The sequence below is a fragment of the Takifugu rubripes genome, chromosome 20, assembly GCF_901000725.2.
Source record: "Takifugu rubripes chromosome 20, fTakRub1.2, whole genome shotgun sequence".
Lineage (NCBI taxonomy): Eukaryota > Metazoa > Chordata > Actinopteri > Tetraodontiformes > Tetraodontidae > Takifugu > Takifugu rubripes.
This window is the reverse complement of record NC_042304.1, coordinates 7160523-7188434: the sequence shown is the minus strand read 5'-3', so window position 1 is coordinate 7188434 and position 27912 is coordinate 7160523. Positions and strand designations below refer to the sequence as shown.

The 27912-nt window shown below is 47.9% G+C and overlaps 1 protein-coding gene across 2 annotated transcripts; it reads left to right on the top strand.

Moving 5' to 3' along the window:
* Positions 1–4693: 4693 nt before the first annotated feature.
* On the top strand, positions 4694–27474 carry lingo3a (leucine rich repeat and Ig domain containing 3a). Of its 2 annotated transcripts, none has more exons than XM_003974053.3 (2): positions 4694–5319; positions 25092–27472. In XM_003974053.3, exon 2 carries the CDS (start codon positions 25153–25155, stop codon positions 26983–26985), a length of 1833 nt encoding a protein of 610 aa, XP_003974102.1. In that variant the 5' UTR covers positions 4694–5319; positions 25092–25152; the 3' UTR covers positions 26986–27472. The 2 variants fall into 2 exon arrangements, with proteins under 2 accessions (XP_003974102.1, XP_029684455.1); XM_029828595.1 differs by lacking the exon at positions 4694–5319 and adding an exon at positions 7382–7599 and having other exon boundaries at positions 25092–27474.
* Positions 27475–27912: the final 438 nt, after the last annotated feature.

The window sequence follows — 27912 nt, the reverse complement described above, 5'->3', positions numbered from 1 at the left end:
ATTGTTTTTTGTTGTGGAATCTAAGTAGCAGCAGTTACATTAATAATCATAGAGAACTGTTAAAATATATTATCTCAAGTCGATTTCAGAAACCTTTTTAGTAAAAAATAGATTAGCTGCCATCGTTTACTGACTTGAAGAGTTGCTAAATGTTCGTCTTTAAGTCAACATTATTCTTTTAGTATCCTATAATTATCTGTACTAGGTCCCATTAGGCCCATAATTAATTAAAGTCCACAATTTATGGATGTGAAACAATGTTTAATTCATTCTCTTACTTCTTATAACGCTTCAAAAATAGATTTTAATTTGAAAAGCTTATCGTCAAATTGCATTTATTCATCAGAGTAGTGTCAGTATCTCTTGACGGGTCAAAACACTGCTGGAGTTCAGACGTTTCCCTCTTCACACGATCATCCGGCTGATTCCAGCACCGTTCTGACTGAGGGCACAGACTGTAACTACGCACGTGCACCCATATGAGCATGCAGCCATATTTGCTCAAAACTACACAACTCTGTGTGTGTGTGTTTGTGTGTGTGATTCCTCCCAGCTCCCTCCTGTCCTCCTCCTCTCCGTCCCCCCACGGCCTTCGTCTGCCCCTTCTTTATCCACTTCAACCTCCCCTCGCTCCCACCATCCTTCTTCACACACACTTCATCTTTTGTCCCCCTGGGTCCTTCAGCCCCCCCCCCCAGACCTCCGTCCTCGTCCTTGCCCGCTCCCCGTCGGCTCCTCTCTCTCCGTCCTGCGGTCACCGCTCAAACCACTCTCGCGTTTTCTATATTGTTCCATTTTTCTTTCCTACTTCGATTGAGCTCTAGTGAGTCACTAACCTTTGTCCGTGCCTGTGGGCGCGCAAACTCTCCAACTTGACAACACGCGTGCGCGTGCTCCGACGTGCACAACTCATACACACAGCATGAAAACACCAACAAATGACTCATGCTGCTGCGCTGCAATAGAGCTCTCACTTCTGCGCCTCACATCATAAGTCTCATACTCATCGACTGTCCAGGAGCCGTGTAATGGATGACAGCCTCCAGTCCGGGGCCTCCCCAATGAAATTAATTCCACCACGTGCACTTCTGCCACATTTATTACAGGCGAAATATACGATCGCATCGTGTCTGGAGTTCCAATGACTGACGTGTCTCGAATCCCCCATAATTCCCTGTCACATGTCTGTGCTCGCTGCCGTCTGTACGTCCTCCTCATTTCCCAGCACAAAGTCCAGAGGAGGCATCGTCAGCTCGGTGCACCGGCGGTGACAGATGTGCATTATGCCTCCTCATTTGTTGATCCTGTGCGTTCCGTTGTGCTCATAAGAGTGACGAATTTGTGCATCTGCGGTGCCGGCGGAGTGCAAGCGTCACCTCTGAGTTCAGGACTGAGAGTCTATCTGGGCAGCCCTGATTACTCATGCAGCCTTCTGCATCGAGCTCGCGTGTCTGCTGTCGCACACACACACACACACACACACACACACACACACACACACACACACACACGCCTGTTCGTGCGGCTGCTGCCTTCACAGCTGCAGCAGAGCCGGACTCTGTTTGAAGGGTCCAACAGCAGCCAAAGGGCAGATGGACTCAGCACGCCACTCGCTGCGGGGCTGCAGGAGACCCTCCTGTGCACCAAAAGCAAGTGTGAGCCGCGGTGAACACGCGAGGGCCGCTGCAGCACATCGACGCTCTGCATCATTTCACGGCTGGGCACTAATGTGACTTAGGTGACCTTTTGGGTTAAAGGTCACGATTCGTGATTCAACACCATCGGGTTGGAGTTTTTTCCCGATTCAGAACAAGCCCCAGCTAAGGTTGAAAAGCCACTTCACGCTCTCTACTCTACGGTCACACCGTCACTCTGAAGCTGCAGAATTGGAGCTCGTGAAAGAGAATGTAGCACATAATGTGCCTCTGATTCCCGCCTTATTCAGAGAAAATGTTTTTTTCTCTTTCGTTTTTTCTTCTTGAGGCGAGTGGGTGTGAAATAATGAGCAGCGCTGCTTTTAAATCCTCCGCGGCCGTTAACTCGGCATGTGTTTGTCTGCCCCGGTGGGCGATTCTCGGATACGGAACTGGTGAGCTTCCACTAATGCCCTCCAGGTCAAGGTGAGCTGTGGTCGTGGATGCTTAAAGCTCACAAAGCTGCAGCACAGGGCTAATGGTAATTTATCCTCCTGATGGTGCGAACCATAATTAAATTGCAGGGTTGAAGATGAGCTTTTCTCTGCCACATTTTCCTCCAGGTATCAATTAGCAATTTGATTTCTTGTGACTGCCGACCTTTATAATGGACATTGCGTAATGGATGCGCTCATCAACTCTTTTTTTGAACAAATGAATGAATGAATGAGGACTGACGGACGGAGCGTTTGTAAGACTGCTCTGACTGATCATCAGGCTATTTGGGACTCGTGACCGTGACTGCGGACTGTTTTTATTTTTCCATCACTTTCTCACCCACACGGGAGGGAGCGGAGGAAAGCGCCGCCTTTGCCCTGACAAACGAGGGTGAGTCGCAGGGTTGATGTATGGTCTGCACGCTGGGCAGGTACGTTGGCCTCATGTTTAATGTATGATGTATTTATCAACGCCCACGTCCTCTGTACTTCGACAGAAACCTGTGAAAATATTCACCCAGAAAAGTGCCTGGAAACGAGCTGGACTTCCCAGCAGCCTGCAGGGATGAAGCGTGGTGGGGGAGTATGGCCATCATTACTGCAGTATTACCATGAAGCCACTACGGAACTTTCGCTCCAGCTGTGAAGCTGGCTGAAGTGATAATGAGATTCCTGAAGGTCATCGGACTGCAGGCGCTTTCAGTGCGGGCTTCAGAGGCACAACGGTCGGTGCGCACGCAGTCCCAGAGAAATTTCGGCCCTGATTGTTCTTGGTTTTTCAGCAGACAAGAGCATGTGGAAAAATGCTCCAGCCTGGGAAGTGCAGACTATGGAGGAGCTGGGAGCAGACTCCAGTTTCACCTGGATGTGACACTCCTGCACTGCCTCAGGCTCAGATTTGAGCTCCCTTTAAAAGCGGCGGCGGAATTTAAAAGACGTCTGAAGGCGCCTGGAGGAATCATATTTGTCTTCCATTACACGTGATGATGTAGTGTTCCGTGAGGAGGGAAGGGATGAGGAGAAGACTCTGATTAAAACTGTTATTGAACACGTTTATCTGCTTAGAAATTCAGGGCTCTCCTGTGACACACCTTAGCTGAAGGTCACGACTGAGGGAATAGCTTTAATTTCAATTTTAATCTGTGTTTGAGTTCCATTTTCATCTGCTTATACAGGTCCAGCTCACTGGGGAAGCCCAGCTACCTCCTCCAGCTTCTCTGGGAGAACATCCAGGGGGTCTGGGGATATATGGGAAATGTAGTCCATCTAACTTATTATTGGTTTTCCCGAGGGTCTCCTGCTAGGTTTAGAAGAATTATTATGGTGGTGAGTAAATGCACAATCTAACCAACTGAAGTGTCTTTGATGATCTTTGATTATTTAAGTAAACACATCTAGTTCCCAGCGTTTTACGGAACAATTGGAAGTATTGGTCCCATTTTAAAACACTGACATTGATATCAAATCTGGGAAAAGTGAAACTGAAATAGAAAGGTCAAAAAGGTTGAAAACTGCTCATTTGAAAGGACGTGCGCTGCGGGTTCTGCGGTAAACTGATACAAAACAACATTATGTTTCGCTCATCAGTCCCATCTAAAGGGCAAAGGCATCGCTCGCCGCTCACCGCGGAATGAAATACAATCCACATGTCAGCGCTTCATAATGGCTTCAACCACCTGGCGCAGCCCGCCGCCTCCACCTCCACCGGCCTCTCCGGTGTCAGCGTATTCAGCAGCTGTCGCTCAGCGGAGGCCGTGAGCGGATGGCTGGATGCGGCGTGGGTGGATCCATCTTCGGCAACGCTGGCGTATGATAGAGGAAACGCCATGAGATCATCTGTGCGAGGGGACGTACGAACGCTTCTGTGATGACAAAGAGAGTTACTGGATAATCCCAGTGACGGTAAATGTGAAATAATAAATGACACCAGGGCGGCTTCTATGGTGCATATCTGACCCACTATTGGTGGTAGTTTTCATGAATAGAGGCGTGTTCCTCTGGCCTCCGGGGGTGGATTCAGACCTTCCTCTCTGGGCCTGGTGTAGATCTGAGGCGGTCGCTCTCTGAATTTGGCCCCGGGGCCAGGAAGGAAAGCAGGAAACAGTTTGTGTCCTCCTCGTTCTCGCTGACAGGGCTGCTCATGTGTCGGCCGCCTCTTTGCTGCACCGACAGTTTTTTTAATGCTTCATAAACAGCGTGGTGGCGACACCACTCGCCTCTGTTGTCTAGGCTGGATGTCAGCTCAAGCTGTATATTAACAGGAATGTTGGAGATTGTCAGCTGGTCATCATGAGGTACAAGTATACACAGGTGTTTCCATAGACTGCGTAAAAATATTTTAACAGCATATTTCTTATTTATTTATTTTTTGAAACGCAACGTTGTGCTCTGCGTTGGTTCTAATACCCTTTAAGCTTTTGCATTTTATACCGTCATAAACCAGACACCAGACACTCTGTCCCCGCAGACTTGCAGAGTATTTTAAATAGTTTTCACCACCAGTGACCCGGACCCGTCTTTTGATTCCCCCACAGGACTTGAATGCAGCACAATAACAGCCCGAGAACGAGCGAGTGAAAAGAGAGAGCGGCAACAGTGCAAATGAGCCCCAGTGAACGCGCACGCGCACACACCGACACGCACGCACGCAGACACACACACACACATACACACACACGCACACACACACACACACACACACAAACGCTCGCGCAAGCACGCGGGCACATGCACGTACGCACAAAAGCAAACGAGCGCACCATCAGTCCGAGCTGCGTGCCGACGCCGGTGGCAGCACTCGCCGCTTCTCTGACACGCTGAAGCTCGCTGGAGGAGACCTCGGCTGCTGTTGCAGCACGAAGGGGAGCAAGTGAGGGGGGGTTCACAGTCCCAGACTTCATTTTGAAAAGATAATTCAGCAGCGGAGCCAAGAAGAGCAGAGGCGGAGGGGAACGGGGTTGAATGAATGCGGTGTAGAGCAGCTGCTGTTGCTGCTGCCGCTCCTGCGTCTGGAGGAGAAAGAGGAGAAAGAGGGGGAGGAGGAGGAGGAGGAGGAGGCTCCGGATCTTCAGATGCTTCAGGAGCAACAGAATCCCGTGCAGACCGAGCCAGAGCTGACGACCGGCAGTGATTAGATCACCTCCAGGCTTGCAAATGTGGAAGGATCGTTGTGCAAGTTCTCGTCCGGGGTGAGCTCCAACTTAACACACACACACACACACACACACACACACACACACACACACACGCCTCTGTCTTTCCTGTCACTTGCTTTCCTTTATGCAGTTTTCGTCATGGCTCCTCTGATGGATGACCTGATGAGTGATGAGTGATTTGCTCTCTGGAGCACTAGTTGATGCCTCCAGTCTCAGCTGAATGATCTCCAGTCTAACTAAGCTGGTCCTCATCTCCAATAACGGTCTTTAATTATTATTATCACCATTTTCTGTTGTGATCCCAGAGATGGTGTTCGTGTGACACGCAAGAAAACAGCATTTTTAAAAAAAATGCCAGTCTGTTGGTAGTTTCTCCAATTCTTATGCAGGGAGGTAGAAGCTGGGTGCAGAAATTTGATGGGACCCAATGATCGATCGGCAGCCTCAGTGGATCAGCACCTGGTATCAGTGTGACAAAAGTCTGCTCCTCTTGCAGCGAAGGTCTGATAACAGTTCTCTGATAATGATCCCTGTGTTTTTTAATGCTGTACCATAAACATTTAAATAGCCGATATTGCAGCTGTTTTTCTATTTGACATCTTTTAGCATCCTTATTTTGCCTTGCAGAGTTTTCCTTTGGTGATATTAAAAATGCAACATTAGACTATTAAGAGCATAGCAGGCAGAGAGGGAGGAAAGGAGCCGGGGTGGGCATCAGGTGTCTCAGCAACCTTTAAATAAAGTTTTAATCAGCGATCTTTTCCAGGAGGCAGAATCAAGCATTTGAATATTTGCACACCTTTTTACTCAGCTGGTCTCCTTCTGCTCATTTTCTTATTGAAAGCCGAAGGTGGGAAGATACAATAAGTGCACAAACTTAACACGATAAGTTGCCCTTCAGCAACTCCCCCTCATATTGATCGCTGTGGTCTGTCTGGCAGCTGTGGTGAGGTCAGGATTTTATTATCTAATAATCTGAAGAATAAACAGGAGCAGAGGCTCAAGCTGCCATAATGGAAACAATCTAATCTAATAGCACTAATGCTTTTAAAACCTTTGCTAGGTCAGGTAGAACCCATCACTTTTGCAGTTTGTTGCACCTGCTTGAATCTGGTGCTTGTGTTTAAATGCATCCTACAGCTCCAGCTCTTGCCTGTGCTCCACCAAAACCACCAGGATGTGACAGCTCCAGGAAAATGTCTCGGCATCTTCCAAACTATGAAAGACTGTTTTAGAGTGGGCGGTGCTTTGTTGTGCTGTTACCTAATTGTTCATCTTCATCATCACTGGCAGCGTATTAATCAGGGAGTTGCTCTCTCGTAGAGTCCTGCTGAAGGCAACAGCAGCGTTTGTGGTCTAACATTCTAACCTGTGTCCGACATCACACGCTCCATCACCATTCCCTAATCACTGTTTAAGGAGCAGGATTTAAATAAAAAAAAAAAGCTTTTTGACACAAATAGAACTATAACGCACTCAGTTGTTTTCTGTTAAATTACCACGGTGACTTTAATCATTAATCATTAACTTCAATATTACGTAAAATTTATCATCGGGTCTAGCTTGTTGTATACAACCGCAAAGGATGATGGGATGTATTGTGTGGTTAGGGAGCATCAGTTGTTTTTCATACATAGAGTGCACTAAATAGGTTTTGGTGCTCCTCACTTAGCATGGTGCACTTCGTCCCTAGTTAGTTCACTAAATAGTGAATAGGGTCTGATGTCGGTCACAGCTGAAGACTTAACAACACGATCACGTGGCAGCCTTGAATGGTTCCTGAGGTGCCACTTAACTCCCCAGTGTGGCAGATTTATGCCTCAGTAATGAAACGCATGCGGACCGGTCTCAGCTCGGAGCGCAGTGTTGAATCAGTCTAGTTAGTGTTGTCCGTTACCACGCCTACGCTCACCTTCTCATTTTGAGTTTCTCTCCTCCTGGGCTGGAAACGCAGGCAGCGCTGCCACAGCTCAGTGCTGGAGGATTTACGAGGTAACTAAAGCAGAAATGCATCTGTTGTCAGCAACACGAGGGCACGGAGGGGCGGCCGGAGCCGAGAGTGGAGGCGGGAGTATGAAGTGGTAGATGAGTGCAGATAGAGAGGGGAGAGCGAGCCCCCTGAGCGGCGGTCAGCTACCTGCGGGAGCGCTGGCATGTCAGCTGTCGAGGGCGAGATGTCCAGCTGAAACGATAACGTAGCCGCTCGCGCTGGCCGTCCTCTCACTCGCCGGCTGGCACGTTCCAGAAAAGACCTTCATGTGGAGCCAAGAGAGCATCTGCCCCGTTTATCCACCAGCCTGACGACCTCCTTCGGTAGGTAGGAGCTGAGATTTGCATCAGGTTCAGTTTCAGGGGGGCCAAACATGGGACAGATGACAGCGGCTGGATCCAGAGTCCTCACCCTTACGTAACCTCCAGGTGGTAACGCTGCCGCAGTTCTCCGGGCAGGACGATGCTTCCTGTTTGCTAATGAATCACAAGGAAGGCAACCTGGAAGAGGTTTCGGGGTGCAAGAGAATCTACAGTATATCTGCATACATCCCACAATCCCCCCTGTGTTGGGATATGTGATGCGAGATTTTTGCTCCACTTAGAGGCGTTTAAGTCAAAATCTTAGTCTGGGTCTAAACACATTAGTTGGACGGTTGTACTGGACTCTAATGGAGCCGTTAGTGGAGTGTGTTTGGTTTTTAAAGGAATTATATATTAACCCAGAGCGATGCTGCAAAGGTGCTGCAATGCAAGAGTCGATACGTCTTCACTGAATGTGGGATTTTTGGCTTCGATGATGTCATTTCTTTTGGTGTTCACCATCCAAAATGAGTGCGAGGGTCTCAGGTTCTGCGTACAGATCAGTGCCAGGTTTTTCCAGCGTTCTCTGGCATTGCTTATTATTATTGCTCAATCATCCGGCCCTGAGCTCTGGACCCAACTGTCCGGTTTGACCCGCTGATCGATGTTGTTTGACTCTCCGCCTGAAACCGCAGCGCTGTGGAGGGGAAGAGATGGGAGGAAAAGAGATGTTGCTCTTTGGATGCTGCATATTTCATGTTTTCTCTGGATAGAAGAATCCGTGATGAGATGGCAGCGGCGTTACATAAGCCCAGTAAGAGGAGCCAAGGAATCTCTGAAGTGCAGGTGGGCGGAGCTTACGCACTTTAGAGGAATTCAGAGGCTCCACGAGAGCTTCTACCTCCCGGAGTATTTCATTTTGTTCCACAGGTGATGGAGATTCTCCTTTAATCTGTCTTAATCTGAAAGATCAACAATTCAAATCGAGAGCTGATGCGATATTTCAAGTCTTTGAGTCAGACAGCCAGAAAAGTGTCTCCCGCAGCACAATCTATTTGAGGGCTTTATATCCCCGCCATTCTCCCCGGCTCATTTCATTTTATGTATTTCTGTTGTGGCTGGCAGCAACAGCAATGTTATACCGTGCGCGGCTAACCATAAAACAATATTCTCCTGTATGGATTGACCACCGTGAATAAGATTTCTGGAGAAAATAGAGTTAAGGCCCCCGCCCGCGCTCTCCAGAGGAGGCCACATCCATACCATAAAGAACATTTAAACAAGAGGCCTCCAGATGACGCAGCGCTGAAAGATGGACCAACAGACAGAGAGCAAAACAAGGTAAACCCATTTAATGTTGGGAGGTCAAACAGGCCATCTAAACGTGGCAGAGTGATATAAATGCTTCCCACCCAGCACCGTCCACACTCGGAAAACGTCCATAGATGATTTAGTCACGAGCTCAAACGTTAACTCCCTTCCTGCTAAAGCACAAGAAGCTTAAAAATACCCCCCCGACAGAGACCCTGGCGTCTATTTCCGGGCGTAAGCTGAACTCCGGCTCCACGTTTTACGGTCCCTCACATGTCCCCTCCAGAGCATTTAGTCGGTGTCAGCGGGGCAGAGAGCGTTGGCGCCGCCGCTCGCTCCCGCCGCAGTTCTTCATCTTCCCGTTGCAGCTCTTGAACACGAAGTTGTCCTCAGTCCTTGACGCGAGAGGATTAAACGCAACATTCACTCCCTTCGCTTCTGTAAATAGAAACGCTGCACCTGCTTGTTTCTGACTCCTTCCTCCCACGGCCGGTCCTGCTGCTGTGGAGTTCCCACAATGCTCTGCTGCAGTGTAAATGTGCTCACTTCACGCCATCGGTGCTGTCACTCCTTTCGGTTTGATTAATCACGTTTGTGGCAGCTGTGCCAGGCAGACCCAGTTTACAGTATTCTGAGTGGATGTAAAAAACCAGCTGTGTCCTGCGGGCCCACTCCCATCGCGGCCGCTCTGTGGACGCCGCCCGGGAGACGTCTCCCTAATCACCTCTCTTCAGTGATGTCATCCCGAACACCAGATCATCAGTTTACATTTCTCCATTTTCATCAACCACAACCCTAAAACGTTGGGATTGGATTTAAAAATCGGTGCCTGTGGCACCCTCTATACACACACACACACACACACACATGGGCGCGTTTGTGGTCAGACACACTTAACTCAGCATAAGGGAATTAAATCCTAGATTAATTAATCATGCTTCAACGAGGTCCTGTCATCTACAAGAATTTGCAGCTGAGCTCCGACGCGTTCAGCTGGCCGCGTTAACGACGCGATGATGATGTGTTGGGATCGACATGGCCGCCGTTACTGGCGAGAATTCCATCGCAGGGGCTTCGTTTTTGTCAGTGATCGATGCCGGGGCGGGAAAGAGGTTGGAACTGTGAGCACCCACTTTGAACTGTTGATGTAAATGGGGATGAAAGATTCATGTTCTTTATTCTTTATTCCCCCCTCTTCCGTTGAGTCCACCCCCCCCCCAACGCTTTTCAGACATCAAACATGAATCATGTTTCAGCGCATCGAATCAATTTCCTGGTCCAGGCAGGACTGCTCAGCCAGCATCTCATCCCTTCATCCTCACATTTACTGTTGAGGTTGTTTTTGCGGTTTTGGTTTGGTTTTTTCTCTCTTTGTCTTTTGGTCATGATTGTTTTTTTATGTTTTAAGTAAGATGACAAAATGGAGCGAAAGAGATTGAATTGAGTTTATTTAAGACATTGCTGCTTCCATACTAGGGAAGAATGGCTTGATTATGGGCGGGGCTCCTGCAGTTAAGACACGCCCCCACCGCTATGCTAACGAGCTGACCAAGCGGCTCTAGCAGTGCTAGAAGCTCAGACAATTTTGCCACAGACGGCTCATTTCAGACTCGTGGCCTCCCTCGTGGACCAGTGTGAGCCGTCAGCCGCTCATAATGTTTAAAGGTCCAGTTCCAAAGACTGACCTTATTTGTTCACCAGGGGCAAAGCTGGACTTTGTCACGCCTGCATCCTCAAGTTTTTCCAGCACTGAACTGGAAAAGTAGATTTATGCCTTTATCCATCATCAACTACAAGCTTGGAGAAACAACATTCCAGCACTGAAGATAGGATCCAACATTAATACTCTGAGCACAAACACAGCCATTAGTATTTCACGGTTATTGGAAATATTCAACAGATTATTAAAGGCTTTAATCCTGGACCTTGAAACGCCCAGCTGGTTCAGATGTGCAATTTTCTAATTATAACTGATTCAAGTTTGATGGCGTGGGGTCGGTAGCCAATTACCTTACAGTCTAATTCTTTGAGTATGTGTCAGGATCAGTCAGATTCTCTTTAAGGTGCCGTCCCTGATGGCTTAGATCTGACATAATGCTTAAAAGCAGCAGCAAACAGCTAATTCTGATCTTTCTCAAAAACAATAAAACCCATTTCTCCAAATGTTTGGACTTAACCCACTTATCTTCTCTCTCTGCTGCTCTCAGCTGAGCGGAGCTCTTTAACGCCATTTAGCTAACTGATACCCCCCCGTCACCACACACAACACACACACACAAACTCACACACACACATTCACTCACCGCCACATAAGATTGCGATCACTGGTTTTTGGATTACATCTCGTTCCCCCAATAAGGGGTCGCGCCAAGGTGAGACGAGCTGTTCGCTGGCTTCATTAGTGCTTTTTGAGCTCGTAGCCTTAAGACCATCTGGCTGATGACAAAAGCGCTACACGTTTCTTAATCACAGAGATGTTCATCTACGGGAGGTGCTGTTTTCTAGCGACCTTGCAGTTTGACTGGAAACAAGTGTTTTCAGTCGATTTGATAGCATTCTGCTAGGCGGAAGGGTTTGGAATGGCCATTTTCCTTCTATGTGCAGTAAAGAATGTCTCTCATTTCAGTGCGTTTTAAAGCCTGGAGAGAGGGGAAAAAAACATCATTTCAAATGATAAAACTGCAGCTGTACATGCCCAAATATGACCGTGACAGATGGGTGACTTGAGATTGTACTGAACACACTCGCCTTCATCCGTCTCTGGGCGCACACATATTCCGTTTGCCTGTCAGAAGCATCAGGACAGCAGGAGACCGCGGCGGATGCTCGCTTTGAACTGACAGATTCTGTTGTGTTCCGGGCGTTACGCGGGCTCATAAAATGGGAGCTGCGCGCCCTGCGTGCTGGGGCCGCATTTTGTAGGTGGGGGCGCCGCCTCAGAAGCGTACAGTTGTTTGTCTCTATTGATCACCATCTGCGGCGCTTCCTGTCTGTGCAGATTTCTGTTTGTCACACAGACGCGTTGGCTCGGTGCCCTCCTGACGCGTTCCCTCGGCTTTAAATCGGCGCCTTTGGCCACAATCTGAGTGAAGCCCTGCCTGGGAACGTCGGGGGAACTTTACCATGGGAGCTGGTAATGAGACTGCAGCAGAGTTCCACTCCACGGGTCCATCTATGGTTAGAAGATGATTTGAAGAGCCTGGTCACACAATCACACATCAGCCTGATGGCCGATGACAGGCGGTTGCCGCCCTGTCAGAACACAAATCTTCTATTTTCCGGGACGACTCTGCCTGCCTCCCTTTCCTGCGGCCCTAAATAACAGTCATCACTCCCACTGGCTGCCTCTTGCTTTTTTGTTCCCCATTTTCTGAACATCTCTGAATAATTTGTACGTCAGCGGCTGTGGTTGTGTCTGTTTACAGTGGGGACTCTTCTCTCCTTTTTGTATGGTACAGTGGTTCTCGGTTTCATCCAGCATGCATGCAGCTTCGTCCCAGTACAGCCAGTGCGCCACGTCAGATCTGCAGTATGTTTAATGGCACAGAGTCCAATTACACTGCACCCAAAGCACCCCCCCCTCCCTGTGCATGCCCACTAACAGGAAGTGCCGTGATCCGCCTCAGTTGCTTGGTCAGATGGCGTGGTGCCTTGATCCCGTCTGAGGACACTTGCTCACCGTCTCCCCCAGCATCACGTAAGTGTTATTTGAGCCTCCTGACTTTAATAAAAGACAGAAAAACAAGAGTTGAGCATCAGTATCCCTCCGTTTTGATCCCGTTAGCTCCCTTTGCTGGAGGCCTCCTGGGAGTGAGGCTGAGTCAACATCTCTTCCCTCTCGTCACCCTCGATCCACTCTCGCTCCTCTTTCCTCCACCTTCTGTCTTCCCTCATTAAGACGACCTTTGTCCTTCCCCATTGTTGACTTTTCCCTGTCCGCAGCTCCTCAGCAGATTTCACTGAGAGCTTCTTCATGTCCGGCATGAGGCGTCCCTGTTAGGCAGGGGTTCGTCCCGCAGAACTGCATTCATTGAGAGAATTTCCCTCCAGACTTGAGATTTATGTCTGGAAGACGGGCGAGTGTGGCTGTCAGCAGGACGCACACAGTCCACGTTCCTCTGAAGTGCTTCACTTTGGGCAAATCCATTTCTCCGGCTTTCTTCCTCCTAAATCACGGAGCGGTATAATCCCTCATCACCTTCTCTAATTCATCCGTCTGTCACCCTCATTCTGCTCGTATTTTGAAATTCCATTAATAATCCCATCCTTGTGCGCTCGAAGCCATTTTTTGTGTGGCCTCCCCTGTTATTTTCCACATGGTCAACACTTTATTCCTCTTTTCTCCTCCTGTCTTCACTTTCTCTTAAGGAGCTGCTAATCTCGCAGACGACACGCGACAGATACAGGCCCATCTTCTTCTCGCTCGTAGCTACAGACAGATTTCCTTTCCTCATTCCGTCAGAACAAAGAGGGAAAAAAATTAAAGCCCGAATGAGTTCTTGTCTGGATATTGATGATGAATCAACGTGCAGCTGGTGCCGTTGCTCGAGTTGCTTTAATTGCATCAGAAATATTCCCGTAATTAACACTCTTGGATAATTAAGCAGGAATCCCAAATGTGACTGTTGTGTAATTATTATCCAGACCTGTAACCAGCGCTGGTGTGCCGCCATGTTGCCGGTGCTGGTTTATATGCTGCTGTTTTCTTCAAGGTTGCAGAAATCAGAGGATCTTAAACTTCATCCACCGGCTGGATTGTTGCAACACATTCGCAGCTCAGCCCAGGCTGTTTGTGACATTCAAGTGTCCCTGATTCACGGCTCGCCGTCTTGGCCGCGGCGAGATTAAAGCTGAATGGGAGGGGTGGAGAGAGAGGAAGCGGACGGGGCAACATGGCAGCGGGCCCGAGGCGCAGGATTAGAGGGCGGGATGGCGAATTAGGCCATACAAACAGGCTCATCTGAAATATGGACAACAGGCCACAACATGGGTGTCTCCGCACATCTCATCAGTGCGTGGGGGGGTAATCTGGCGCCGGCCGCTGCATCTGTGTCAGACTGAGGTCTCTGGTCAGGACACCTGTGGATTTTAGCTACTCACACCTGCAAATTCCCCAAATGGGCCTATTTTACCTGAGATTAACAAGCAAATCTTATCAAACTAAAGAGCGCTGCATTCATTGACAGGTTTTATTTCAGAAATGAATAAAGAGCAACAATATAGTACTATAATAAGAGCAGGGACTGTCAAGTTGTTAGTTGTCTTTGTAACACCTTAACAGGCTTTAACAGCCTGTTGTACAATGTTGATCCCACGCTGTGACGACTAGACTAGAATTATTGGCACCAATATTTTTCTGAGTAGATTCTGTCTGGTCTCATCTATACCTGCCAAAAAAATCGGATATTTGAACAAGAAGGCTGGAGGATATTTGTGCTCATATCAAATAATTGAATAAACTCCTGTTGACGCAAACAGAAACTGTCTCTGCAGTGGCTGCAAACAATAATTCCAGGAGTCAAAAGAGAAGAAAACAGCTGACTTGTTCGTTCCGGTTAGAAATGCTCTTCAGGCAACAGCACACTGCACATACGTGGTGGAATGCAGGAATGGACCTAACGAAGCCTCATCTGAGCAGATGGGGGCTCCGTGTCACTGTCAGATGATCTCAGATGGGATTGAATTGGGATACGGGATAAAGAGGAACGCAGCCGCGGCATTCTTTGCTCTGCAGGTTAAAGCTCCGCAGATGCATATCAGAGTACGACAAGACAGAGAAAGAGAAGTGATGAAGGACAGGTCGGAAATGATTGACAGCTTAGCACTAAGCTAGCGTCTCTGTGAGCACAGGCAGAGATTTGAGCGTCCAACTCAGCTCAGCCAACTTGGCAGTTAGAGAAAAGCTCTGACATTTTGTGACATTTTGGACGAGGGTCACATGAGAAGTCACTCTGAGGACAGAAATCAGCTGACGTCAGTCACGTGGGGGCCTGTGTCGGTCGGCTCCGACTGCAGCCACCGCCGAGAGCTGCTGGGTTTCAATCGAAAAAGGACCTCTTTGTTGGGAGGTGCTTGTTGGCAGCGGTTGTTTAAAATCAACAGTGATTCAAAGAAAAAGAAAGGTACCTGACGCGCGTTCTTCTAGCTGCTGACTGTAATCACTGCAAATCAGGTCTGAGATTACCTGCTGTGGACCTGCTGCACCCATGAGATTACAGCCGTCTCCAGCATGCAGAGGCTCCAGCAGCTCTTCATCTGTTTAATCTTTTCAGGTCCCTTTCTTTGCTTTTCTCCGACTCCATCCTTCACTCTTGCAGCAGTCAGCTCAGTCTCACCACCACACACACACACACACACACACACACACACACACACGCAGTAGTTACTGGTGTTGTCGTGTTCCCAGCAGATCTTATTAACTGGAAAAGCGCCGACCGTCTGGGTTTATGGTCGCTCATTACAGACTGCACCATCAAAAATAACAGAGATTTAAGATGCACCTTTAATAAAGTGTTGAACGGTGATATTTATTAGGAAGTTTGAGAAAACTTCATGAATTCTGGCATCCAAACGTGTGTGTTTGAATGTTTTGTCTGGTTGTTTATGTGCCTCTGCAGGAGCTTTGTTTCCTTTCGTAAACTTGCTCAAACTTTTAATTCGCTGTGGTTGAGCGGAGCGATTGTGGGCCGTGAGCTGTCGGCCTGTCATCATCAGTTGTCGTGAATGATGAGCTGTCTTCTCGTGTCCTGTGCGTCAGCTCTATTGTCAGTTTTTGTTCTGCTCATTCATCAAATCTGATTTGAAATGCAGCGATCGAGTTGCTTTTTTAAAATTTTGTCACTGCAGTAACAGTTTGACACATATTACTAAGATAACAATGTTCTGTTCTAACGAGCAAATAATCAAATATCTACAGTTTTATATCCTATAATTTTTCTGAATCCGATTTGGGAGACTAATGATAATGAGACTCTCGAGGAATTTGACTGAAAAACATGAAATTAAATGCCAGGAGGATGATGTGCAGGATGAGGTGGACTAGCTCACTCTTCATCAACTAGATATTTTAGCATCACCAAAAGTGAGTTCTTTTGCTGCCCTCTAGTGTTCGGTTTGAGAAATAAGCCCCTCCCACTTCAAATAGAGCACTCTAAATGCATTAGACGTGGGAGGGGTTCAAAAGGCATTTGAACTTCCAAACAAAGAAGTCCATGACTGCTGTCATGTCACACATGCAGCAATGTGCACAGTCTCACACGCTTCCCTCTTCTGCCTCCCTGCATATCAAGGTGTTGTCCACCAGGACCTTGACCCCGCAGACGATGGCCTTTAGTCACCTTCCAGTTCATTTAAGGACACCACAGATGAATTATGGATAGTGGTGAATCCAGCTCAGCTGATGGAAAACTTGAGGATTATTTGTGCGGCGACAAGCTCTTCTCACAGGACATCCAGGGCAGCATTCGCCCCCCAATTATAAAACAGCAATTCGAGAAACAAATCCCATTGGAGGTGAAATGCACTGACATAGATTCAGCGCTCCTGCCGCCCTTCTGTCTGACTTCTGCCACCTCTCGGGTGCAGATAACACTTCTCGCTTTTCTGCGGAGGGGTCAAGGACGGTGCAGGACACGGTGGACCCCTCTCAGATACACTCAAAGTGCAGATAACGGGCTGTAATTTGCCCCGCTGATGAGGCAGCCAGCAGGCAGTGAGAGCCAAGTGGAAAAGACAGTGATCCTTTTAAGGAATCTAATGAGAAGGACATGGAGAGCTCGCAGGCTCCGAGAAGGATTAGAGCGGCTCCAGCAGATTTAAGCCTGTGATGCTTTGACCTTGAGGGGCAGAAACAGGACGAGGACGGAGACAGAACATAAAGAATTAGAGCTGACATCATTTCCAGATTTCCTGACAGGAGATGGCGCATCCCATCCTCAGGTGATAATTGTCAACAGGATTTGACGGTCGCCCTCCCCCTCCTCAACAAGTCACTGGATTTTAAAGGCACAACAGTCATCAGCAGAGAGGTGGCGCCTGTCTGTGTGTCTGTTTTGTGACAACTGAGCAGGTGTTTGCTGAGATGAAGTGGTGAAGCGTGCAGAGTGTGATCCCAGCCCCACTGTGCTGCGTCGCGGCTCCTCTGGACGTGGAGCGTGAGTGCCAAGTGGCGTGGCAGTGATGAAAAGCCGCATGCCAAACAGATCATCCCGCCAGGAAATAGATGCCAGATACGACCCACCTTCATCTCTCATTGGCTTTCTGCCTTTTCCCTCTAAAAAACAAACTTTCGGGGTCAAAGAAAGGCGACCATGCTAACCTCCGATGGCACTTTGAGTTAAGCAATGTGAAATTACAGCATGAAGAGTCCTTCAATGGGTTTTCTCTGGATGTTTATGATTTATTACTCCTTTAAATGAGAGAGCCGCATGAAAATTCCTCACTACTTGCAAATTCTGGCATAAAGCGTCGAGGCCAGCTGATGAATTTGCATTATTAGTACAAATTTAGACCTACGGGGAGAGAGGTTTCTACTGTGTCACACTAATTGGTGAAGAGGGGTAACAACAGCGTCTGTGTTAAATTTCCCCCAGTTCTCTATCTTACAGGCATAATGGGAACGTATTACAGTATCCAGTATGGTAAAAGGTTGAAGAGGGTCTGCATAATAAAACCATCGAGGTGGGGGATTTGACAAGCAACGTTTGTGAAGCTATGAATGTGTCAGTGATTATCTTTAGTATTTAATCAGGCTGTAGTCAAGGCCACAAATCCTTTCTACTCTAATTGTGCTAGTTCAATGGGATATTAATAGAAATATTAGCAAATCCAAGCATAGATTAATATACTAATATGTTGCTCCTCAGTTGATTTGACTAAGTTTTCCATTCCAGTCACATCCTGTATAAATGACTAGTGCCCCTACTGGCAGGTGGAGGTACAGCACGGACGCCTCATGCACGTAGTAACCCATGCAGTAACCTGACAGAACTCCTTAGAGCTCAGACATGACTTTTGGAGCTGTGTTTTGTTAGAAACGTCCTGCATTGTCTGAACATCTGTAGCTGGAATCCAGAAAAGATAGTTGGTTTTTTTGCACATGACAATTTTAATATGGAGCTGTAGGTCACAACGAGCTGCCTGCACAAACAGCCTTTGGGATTTATTCTTTTCCTCATTTGTTGGAGGACAGTCTGTCATGTACATAACAGCAGATGCTGCCTGGGGCAATAATCTGGAGGCGAGCTTTCTGGAAACACAGATGGACGAGTGTTAGTCCAGTGTAAACGTCTACGAGCAAACAATGGAGAGGACGCCACGTGTTCCAGGAGTGTCTGTCCTGGGAAATGATGCTCATTTAAATATGATTTGATATAATAAGGGAGGGAGTCTCATTCTGACCCTGTCCATCAAACGTGAATGTTGAGAAAAAAGACAACGAGCTACTGTCAAATATTATAAACTCAACATTTCATCAGATACTTGGAACAGAAGTTTGGTCGAGGCTCCACTCAGAGAGTCGGGGACGTTGATTTTGTCGACGTTGCAAATATGCACATATTAATGGCAATAATCATCCCACTTCAGTAATAGATTACCGAGGAGAAGGTTGCTCGGGAAAAAATGCGTTCGGATTGATCCAATAAATTCAAATCCACAAGGACACACATGGTGTGTGTTTGTGCGTTTGTGTGTGAGCAGGGGAGAGCGTGTCGCCCTCCATTACAGTGACGGGCTGTGGCCCCTGTAAGAGTCTGCGTTTGAGTGAACCCGGAGCCACTCTGGCTGGGCGTCTTTAAACTTCCCCTCTGAATATCATAAATCAAAGCCCCTACAATTGATCCTGTTACAATTGCAAATGAGTTCCTAAGGTTACGCAGACCAACTGTTCTCTCGGATGATTTATGCCAGGTGACGAAACCTCATGAAAAAAGAAGCGTATTGATTTGTGCCTCAAGTTATTCACTCGCACACAAAGATTCCTGTGCTTTATTTGTAGATACACCACGTTTTCTGTTTGCTGCTCAAACGCGTTCTTTCGTTTTGGTGTTTTTATGCCGAGAGACAGGAAAGTGCTGCGGTGCGTCTCGCATAAATCACTTCTGTTGTGTAGCAGGAGCTTGGTTTGACTACTGCCACCTTCATTTATTCAAATTATGATGCTCCAAAGGTTCTCCATTCTTACAGGACCCATCTGCCGTTAGTGAGGCTTCGCTGTCCACCATTTTTATAGAAATCCATTAATATTATGTCCTTTGGTTTTGCCTCTTTGACTGAGGTACCAAATGACCTTTCGGTGGTGGACATTAGATGAAGCTAAATGAGAAGGGAGCTTGAAATGTACCGCTGGTTGGTCCCATCACCTGCAAATGGAAGTCAGATTAAGACGTCTGTGTCGCTCTCATCTAAGCCGATTTAAACAAAATCGAAGCAAAACCCTTTGTTTCTTTTTTTGCACAATTTACCCGTCAGGATTATGCAGTCTTCCAAAACAACATGCAAATGAGCAATCATCAGAGAACATCCATGAGCCTGGCTCAGAGATACGGACCCGTTTACATCTTCCTTTTCAAAGTTCGACCGCCCCCCCAAAAAACTCCCTTTTGGTTCCTCCCTCTCCAGGAAAGCTTTTATAACAGTTTTGTTACATTTTGCTTCCTGGTTCATTCGTGAGCGTGGAAACTTTACTCCATTTCATCCCAGAAGAGTTTTTCACTCTCAACTCCTTCAGTTTGACCTCATTTGCATTTCTCATATTTCTGTTTCGAATTCTCTCTGTTTTCAACATCAGTTTCACTTTTCGGGCCTTTGTTAAAAATTCTGCATGCCACCATAGTCCATCTGCCTGTCTGACAGCACCAGTGGAAGGTCAGCAACAGAAGAACCTCTCATTATTCTCGTCCAGAATGACGGGTTTGCAGGTTTGTACCTCTTGGATGTGCGTCCGCCGCACCTCCAGTTGGGGTCAAAGTCTGTGTGTCAGTGGGGCACGCAGCATAACATCCTCAATTATTTAACTCCCGCTCATTGAAGCCTTTACGTCCGCAAGCCCCGAAACGGTTCTGTCTCATGAAAGATTCATGACACACGGTCGGACACAATCTTAATCACTCCATTGTGCTCTTCTCTTTCACTGCTGCTGCTTTGAACAGAAGTGCAATTTAAGAATCTTGATGCACGCCATTATTATAATTAGAGTCCCGTTCGGGGCTCCATAAACATTTCATGTCTGTCAGCATGCAGCGCCCGAGTTGCTCCCACTGCTGTGTCTTTGGTGCATGAATGTGTGTGTTAACTCTGAAAACTGTGTGTGTGTCCTTGTACTGTGCTAGAGATGTTGAGGGCCAAAATACTCATTCCACTAGCAGAGTGAGGACGTTTTGGCTGGTCCTCACAACTTTAAAGCACCATTGAGGGATACGATGGGGTTTTAAGTTTGAGGCTGGGATTGGATTTAGGTTAGGCTGGTGTTAGGATTGTGTGTGTGTTCTTGTAGTTGCTACCAAATACCCACTCTACTAGCAAAGTGAGGACATTTCCTCCTCAATTTCTGGGCTAAGGTCCAGGCTTAGCAGGGTAGTTGGGATGGTTAGGATTGGGGTAATGGGCTGGTGAATGCAAATAAGTCTATGAAAGTCCTCACAAAGATTGAAGTAGAAGGATGTGTGTGTCTGTGTGTGCATGGATGTGAAGAGCCAAGGGTGCGCTGCAGGATGGATGCATCCGACCTGGATGTAGTAACTCATGTCTTGGCCTCGCCAGTGATAATGAGCCATCACAAGACTGCAAGGCTAAAGCATTTTTAATGGGATCGAGCAAATCTGCCTTTACCCCCCCTTTTTTTCTCATCAGGTAAGTGTGTGTAATGGCCTGTGTGAAAATGTGTGTGGGTAGTCTGGACTCCACACCGCTGTGGGCACCAGGGTCTCCCTGCACGGATTGATAGACACTGACAATGGCTTCCCTAAATGACTAATGCGTTTACTTTCTGGTGGACGATCACACACAAACACACATGCACGCACACACACACACACACACACACACACACACACACACACACACACACACAGCGATTATGTAAAGTGCAGTGAGTGGGCACGGTGGATCTGAGTGAGAACACAGCCATTGGAGGAGCTGTTATGGATGTTATCCTTTGGCCCGTGTGCCTTTTCTGGAGAACACTCAGCTACACCTACACACCCTCAAACATGCTTGCTGCTCGTCAGCCGTGTCCTGCAGCCGTATCATCATCGCCAGCCTCCGTTCTCTGGCGGCTCCCGTCTTACTGCAGACAATGTACTATTTTTTGCATGATGCTGAAGGAAAAACCACTGATGTGCTATTTTTCTTCCTTAGGCGCTCAAGTGCCTCCTGTCCATTTTGGCACCACAGACCTGGATAAGACCACAAAAACACACCGCTACCCTTTCACTGGTTCTAGGTTGCTGTGGTTTTTTCTTTCCCAGTTTTTTTTGGAACAATCTGTGTTATTTCACCACATTTCTTTTTGTTGAAAACTTCATCTGGGTTTAATTCTCTTCTAATTATACAACAATGACCTGTTTTTTCCTCCTCCGGTGATGCAAATGGTACCACTCGTGGATGAAGGAGCGAGACAGACGAATACATTGTTGTGTTGTTTTAATTGGATTTTTTTTTTCCTGATGTGAGCTGTAACATAAGCAGCTTTGATTGTGCACCCCCTCCGATTCCCCGGTCTTCACATCCTCAGAGACACAGACGCATTGAGTGGGGAAACATTTGTGCGTGTCCTGGGCATTGATTTGTGTGGTTTTCCTGGACATCATCTGTGAAGTCTTTCCAATCATGTGTTAAAGTCCTCATGATGACGCACGTGGAGACACAAACGCCCTCTGATCCAATGGTTTCACATGACAAAAAGGGCAGCGTTTGCACGAGGCACATTAGCCACCAGCCCTAACAGCTTCTGTTTGAACTAAAATAGCTTGTGGATTAGGTAATGTTGGGGCCAGCACTAAATGATGTAACAGTTTGAGCAGAAGAGGTGATGAGTGGAAGAGGTGTCGGAACATCTCGTTGTGCCCCGATGCCCCTGCAGCTCTCCTGCCCACTCCACCGTCTAAATATGGCTCCGCTGTCATTGAAATTCCGCTTTTCTTTGTCTTGAACGTCACTGGTGATCGGCTCCTTTTCTGGTTCATTTCAGTCTGCAGTTCGTTGGAAATTCTGCTTCAGAAAGCACATGAACAGAAGCTAGGCTAGCTAAGGAACTCCATAAAACAAAAGACAATAATGCAGTGCTTTATGCTGCGATCAACCAGGCATTAAAATCAATCATCAACCAGTTTCTCTTTTGCTTGGGAATGTGGACTTTTCGCCATATTAGCCGAGAAAAAACTGGTGTGCAGGGACAAAACGTAGGTCCAGCAACTCTCTCCACCAATCAGCACCCCTGTTTGCATCAGCTCCCATGCGAGTTGTGCAAAAGATCTTGAAAGGGAAAGAATCAACAGCAAATCCTCTGGCAAAGTCTCTTTAATTAAATTTTAATCACATCCCACTCCCAGTTTTTTCCATTCGCCTCTGAATGGATCACTCTCATCTGTGTGCAACTGTCTGTCCCTGACGCGCTGAATATTTTAATCTGACTAACTTATTAATGGAACAAATGCCAGGCGAGTTCAATAAAATAACGCCTCCATTTTAAATGGGATGACGGCCGCAGAAAAGTGCTGTTTGCGTTTGAATTCTCGCAGAGTTGTGCGTCACCTCAGATTTGTGTCACAGTGTCAGCTGCAGTTTCCAACATCGCCTTTCGTTTGTGCTCCGATTTTCACTGTCATGGTGTCAGACTGAGTCTCTGTCCCGGCTGTTTTGTGGAGGACCCAACACCAAAGCGTACAATCCCTTCAGATAAACACCAAACTATCGACTCCACTTGGTTTTCTCCAGGTCCTCCAGCTAAGAGAGAGGTGTCACGTCAGGGTGAGCTACCCTCAGGCACGCTGAGCATTTGGGGGCATCTCAAGGGTCATTTGTCCTGGTCCACTGTCCTGGTTCCACTGTTCCAGTCTTTGATCCAGGTTTTCAACTAGGAACCCTCTGGCCCCCAGCCCGCCCCCCTCCTGCAGGCTGCCAGGTGCCTGGATCTAACGCTCCTCTGAGCAACACACAAACAGATTTTGTGATATTTTCATAGCAAGATGTCTGCCCTCTTCCCGACTGCAGCTCGGGATGGGGGGGTCAGTGTTTTCTGACTGCTATACAACAGATGATTGTGAATTATGCTGAAATTTATGGGTATCGTGCAGTCGATGACATCACCAGGCTCCATAATTACCAAATCGCTAATGAGCACGCGAGCGTTGCGTCTGGGGGGAGTTCGGTGGGAGGACAGGTGCGGAAAATCGGGAGCAGTGAGGTGCAGGTGGAGGAGGGCTCGTCAGGGGAAGATGATGCGGGCGTTGCCATGACAACGATACACACCTACGCTATTGTCCATTTTGAAACTGGTCCCTACGTTACTTATTCTACCGTATCAGAGCGGAATATCGACTCTGCCTCCGAGACACTGATGCTTTGACCTTGGTGACCTCTGGGAGCTGAAGGTCAGGAAGAAGGTAACTTCGCAGCACTGCTTGCCATCAGAACCGGTCCAGTGGATTTTTTTGTTAAGCTGCTCCCTCTGTTTCTTATTTATACCACAGCGGTTATTTCTGAGCGAAGCTTTCCAGCCGGTAACAGTAGCCAGTCGGCGGCTCTGCGTGGAGTCAGTATTAACATGCCGTCTGCGGTGCGGCGCGCCGCTCCATAAATCTGCTGCTAACCTGCGCTGCATTAGCCGGCCAGGGCCTCTGGGCTTAATGGAGAGGGACTGCCAGCAGATATGGGTTTCAGGGGCCGGCCATGTGACGGCCATGTGACTGACATTTTGAAATGTTGTGGGAGCAGGATGTTTGTGGCCTTCTATTTCAGGCTCAGGCCACCTGTCTTTATGCGTCGGGGAAAAGGTTTAAAACCTTGGCAGAGGCAGGTGAGTTGCTGTTTCAAAGAAAGAACAAAACAACGCCAAGGATTCATAAACAATTAACCATAAAAGAAGTCTTTTAAAGTCACAGCAGTAGACGCCTAAAAGCATTTCACAACATCTACAATTGATTTTGCCTTGATTCAAGTGTTATCAAATGTTCTGTGGTTAAAGTTACCTTGTTAACTGCAACTTTGTTAACATAGTGTCACATCCCCTCTTCCTATCCAAACAGATCCAGATACTAGATTAGTGTAAAATTAGATATTTGCAAGTAAAATGTACCACATCAAAGGTTGTAAAAATAAATAAGCCTTGCAAACATTTCACATGTATTTAAAAAATACATGGAAACTTTTTTAAATTTGGCTTTTCTAGATGTTTTTTGCTGTCTGTGGCATTTTGCCAGCCTACATTCACCATATTGCCTTTTATGACCATTTAATCATACTGCTGATGGCCTTTGTGTCTGTTCTTTTTTCCCTTTTTGTTCACTGTAAACTTTCCTGTAGTTTACTACATCAGCTAAGTACTGATAATACCTCCCAGGCATCAAATGTGCGTACTTTTATCTTTTTACCGTCAGTCAGTCGTGGCCTCTCAATATGTTTTCCCACCCAGCAAACCTCAGTTACGATGATGTCACGGATTATGTTTTCCGGTGTTGTTGTCCGTCCTGTTTGCTGGCATTTCACAACGGGTTTATAAAGGGATTACCGTCCTGCTGCCGACATCCTATAGCAGATGGAGGGGCAGCGGCGCTGGTGCGCGGGTGTCATATGAAGCCCCCGCACGGGCTCGGCACCTCTCATAAACCCTCACATGTCATGACGGCCTGAGTTATTGTGATGCGTGTGACTCGTATCCCTCTGACCTCTGACCTCTGTCCTCTGTGCTCGCAGACGGGTTCAAGTATTTTAACATTAACATTTGCTCACAGCTGAGGAACCTTCTGGCTCGAAAAGCAGGTGGTAATTGCAAAGTGAACTGTTCCACCTGATTACAGATCCGGTCCTTTGGGTATTTCCCTGGAGCTCTGTCGTTAATTTCACTCGTGCACCGGGTCAATTAGTCTTGGGAATCCTCTAATTCCTCTCTTTAAAAGTGCTTGGTCGCTGCTTTTGTGGGTGAATTCAGTTTAATTAATTTGCCTCCTTGTCTCTCTCCTTCTTTTCCTCCCCCCTTTCCTCAGGTGCGATCAGTGATCGATCTCCAAGGCAGGAGCGAGAGGCGGCAGAACAAAAGCGAAGGCCATGGGGTTGAGCCTGCGTCTGGACGTGAGCTGGCGCCTCACATTCCTCTTCCTGTCACTCATCAACACCGTGAGCGTCACCCAGGGCCAAACGTGTCCCCAACGTTGCGAGTGCATCGCCAAACTCAAGGCCGTGTCCTGCTTCGGTAAACGCATGTCCACGTTCCCCGACGGCATTCCGGTGGACACCAAGATCCTGGACCTAAGCGCGAATAAGCTCCGCTGGGTGGAGCACGGCGATCTGCTCCCGTATCATCGGCTCGAAAAGCTGGATCTGAGCGACAACACCATTAGCGTGCTGGAACCCAATGCTTTTTCCTCCCTCCAGAACCTACAATTTCTGTCGCTGAGAGGCAACCAGCTGAAACTTGTCCCCATGGGGGCGTTCTCGCGCTTGTCCAACCTAACCTCTTTGGACCTCAGTGAGAATAAGATTGTGATTCTTTTGGACTTTACTTTCCAGGACCTGAGAAGCCTGAAAACGCTGGAAGTGGGTGACAACGACTTGGTTTATATTTCCAACAAGGCCTTTTTAGGATTGGTGGGTCTGAGGGAGCTGACCATTGAGAGGTGCAATTTGACCTCTGTGTCCAGCCAGTCCTTGTCTTACCTGCAGAACCTGGTGACACTGCGACTCCGCTACCTCAGCATTTCTGCCTTAGAGGACCAGAATTTTCGTAAGCTGGGAAACCTGCGGGGCCTCGAGATCGACCACTGGCCCTTCTTAGAGTACGTTTCCCCTCACAGCCTGCAGGGTCTGAACCTGTCCTGGCTGTCCATTACGCACACCAACATCACCACCGTGCCGACCTCTGCCCTGCGCAGCCTGGCTCACCTCACCAGCCTCAATCTCTCCTATAACCCCATTTCTGTGTTGGAGTCCTGGGCTCTCAGGGACCTTGTTAGACTGAAAGAGCTGCATCTGGTCAGCACAAACCTGGTCCTAGTGCAACCATATGCACTAGGCGGTCTGAGGCAGATCCGCCTTCTCAATCTCTCCATGAACAACCTGGTCACCTTGGAAGAGGGAGCCTTCCAGTCCGTCAACACTCTGGAGACCCTGCGCTTAGACGGGAACCCGCTGGCCTGCGACTGCCGTTTGCTTTGGATCCTCCAGCGTAGGAAAACTCTCGATTTTGAAGGCGCGCCGCCGGTGTGCACGGCGCCCGTGGAGGTGCAGGGGCGGGCCCTCAACGCCTTTTCTGACTCGGCGCTCTTCGACCACTTTACGTGTCAGAAGCCGAAAATTCGCAACAGGAAGCTGCAGCAGATATCGGCTCGCGAGGGCCAGGTGGTGTCGTTCGTTTGCCGAGCGGAAGGCGAGCCGGCGCCGGTGATATTCTGGATCTCTCCTCAACGCCGCCGCATCACCACAAAGAGCAACGGACGTTTAACTGTGTTGCCAGAGGGCACTTTAGAAATACGCTACGCGCAGGTGATGGACAGCGGGACCTACATCTGCATCGCCAGCAACGCCGGCGGGAACGACACTTATTTCGCTACACTCACAGTCAGCGGGCTTCCGCTCGACGCAGCCCTGATGGCCAACCGCACCTACTACGCCGGCGATCTCAACGACACTAATCTAAATGACACCAGAGTCTTCTTGAAGTTCACTCTGGACCTGAAGACCATCCTCATATCCACGGCGATGGGCTGCATCATGTTCCTCGGGGTGGTGCTGTTCTGCTTCATTCTGCTCTTCGTGTGGAGTCGGGGCAGGGGGCAGCACAAGAACAACTTCTCGGTGGAGTACTCCTTCAGAAAGGTGGACGGGCCTGCAGCCAGCGGCGGACAGGGTGGGGCGCGCAAGTTCAACATGAAAATGATCTGAGCGCTCGGGCTGTGTGCGAGCAGCCGCCAGGACGGGGACATTTTTTGCCTGCAAAATGTGAAATACTGTTATTTTTAAGACCTTTTAGTAAGACCCTTAAAACTGTAGATACGTGTATATGACAAACATGAAATCAGTGAGGATTTGATAACATTTCTAACGCTTTGTTGTGTCTTCTTAAGCGTGTGCAGAGCACCTGGGGGATACAAAAGCTACGGTAAGTCTTACATTAATACCAGACCAAACAGCCGCGCTCAGTGTCACCAGTCTTTAACCTCTACAAAGCCTTCGACAGCTCTGCTCTCCCTCTCTACACGCAAATCTTTGGCGTCACCATTAAAGATTTCACCTCCCTGTTCCCTCTGAGCCGATCCCAGCTCACATTCTCCGCACTCATGAATACATTAAAGCAGAGTGGTGCTCAAAGAATGCCAAGGCCCCGAAGTTTGTAACCCAGAGTAGCGGAAAATACACCCGGGGGTGGGGGTGGGGGGGGTGAGAGCGCTCCCCGCGACACTGTTACCTCTCGCAGAACGCCGCTAGAAACTGTCCAAATCGGTTTTCTAACTCAAAGGAGACTGTAGATTGTTTTGATGCACATTTTAGGTGGTGACCAATGGTGGGGAAATGTAACCATGGAGACCTGATAGGGATGTATATAAATGAACAAAGCACGTGCAAAGGTTTTTCATTCTTTAGAAAACGTGTATTATTTATACATTTTGTCAGTGTACAAGATTTATTTCCGAGATATTCGATTGCATAAGTACTATAATGTCTAAACATATCGTTTATAGTCACTGACACTGAAATTGTTGTAAATGTCCTGCTGGGTGTTATATTTCTTTATGTTTTATTATAAATGTGCTGTCGTCTTTTTTGCAGATCAGTGAACTTTAGAGGCTCCCCTCATGAAATGAACAGGCA

Excerpts from the sequence above, each read along its gene's own strand:
- lingo3a (XM_029828595.1), top strand. The coding sequence starts at position 25,153 with ATGGGGTTGAGCCTGCGTCTGGACGTGAGCTGGCGCCTCACATTCCTC.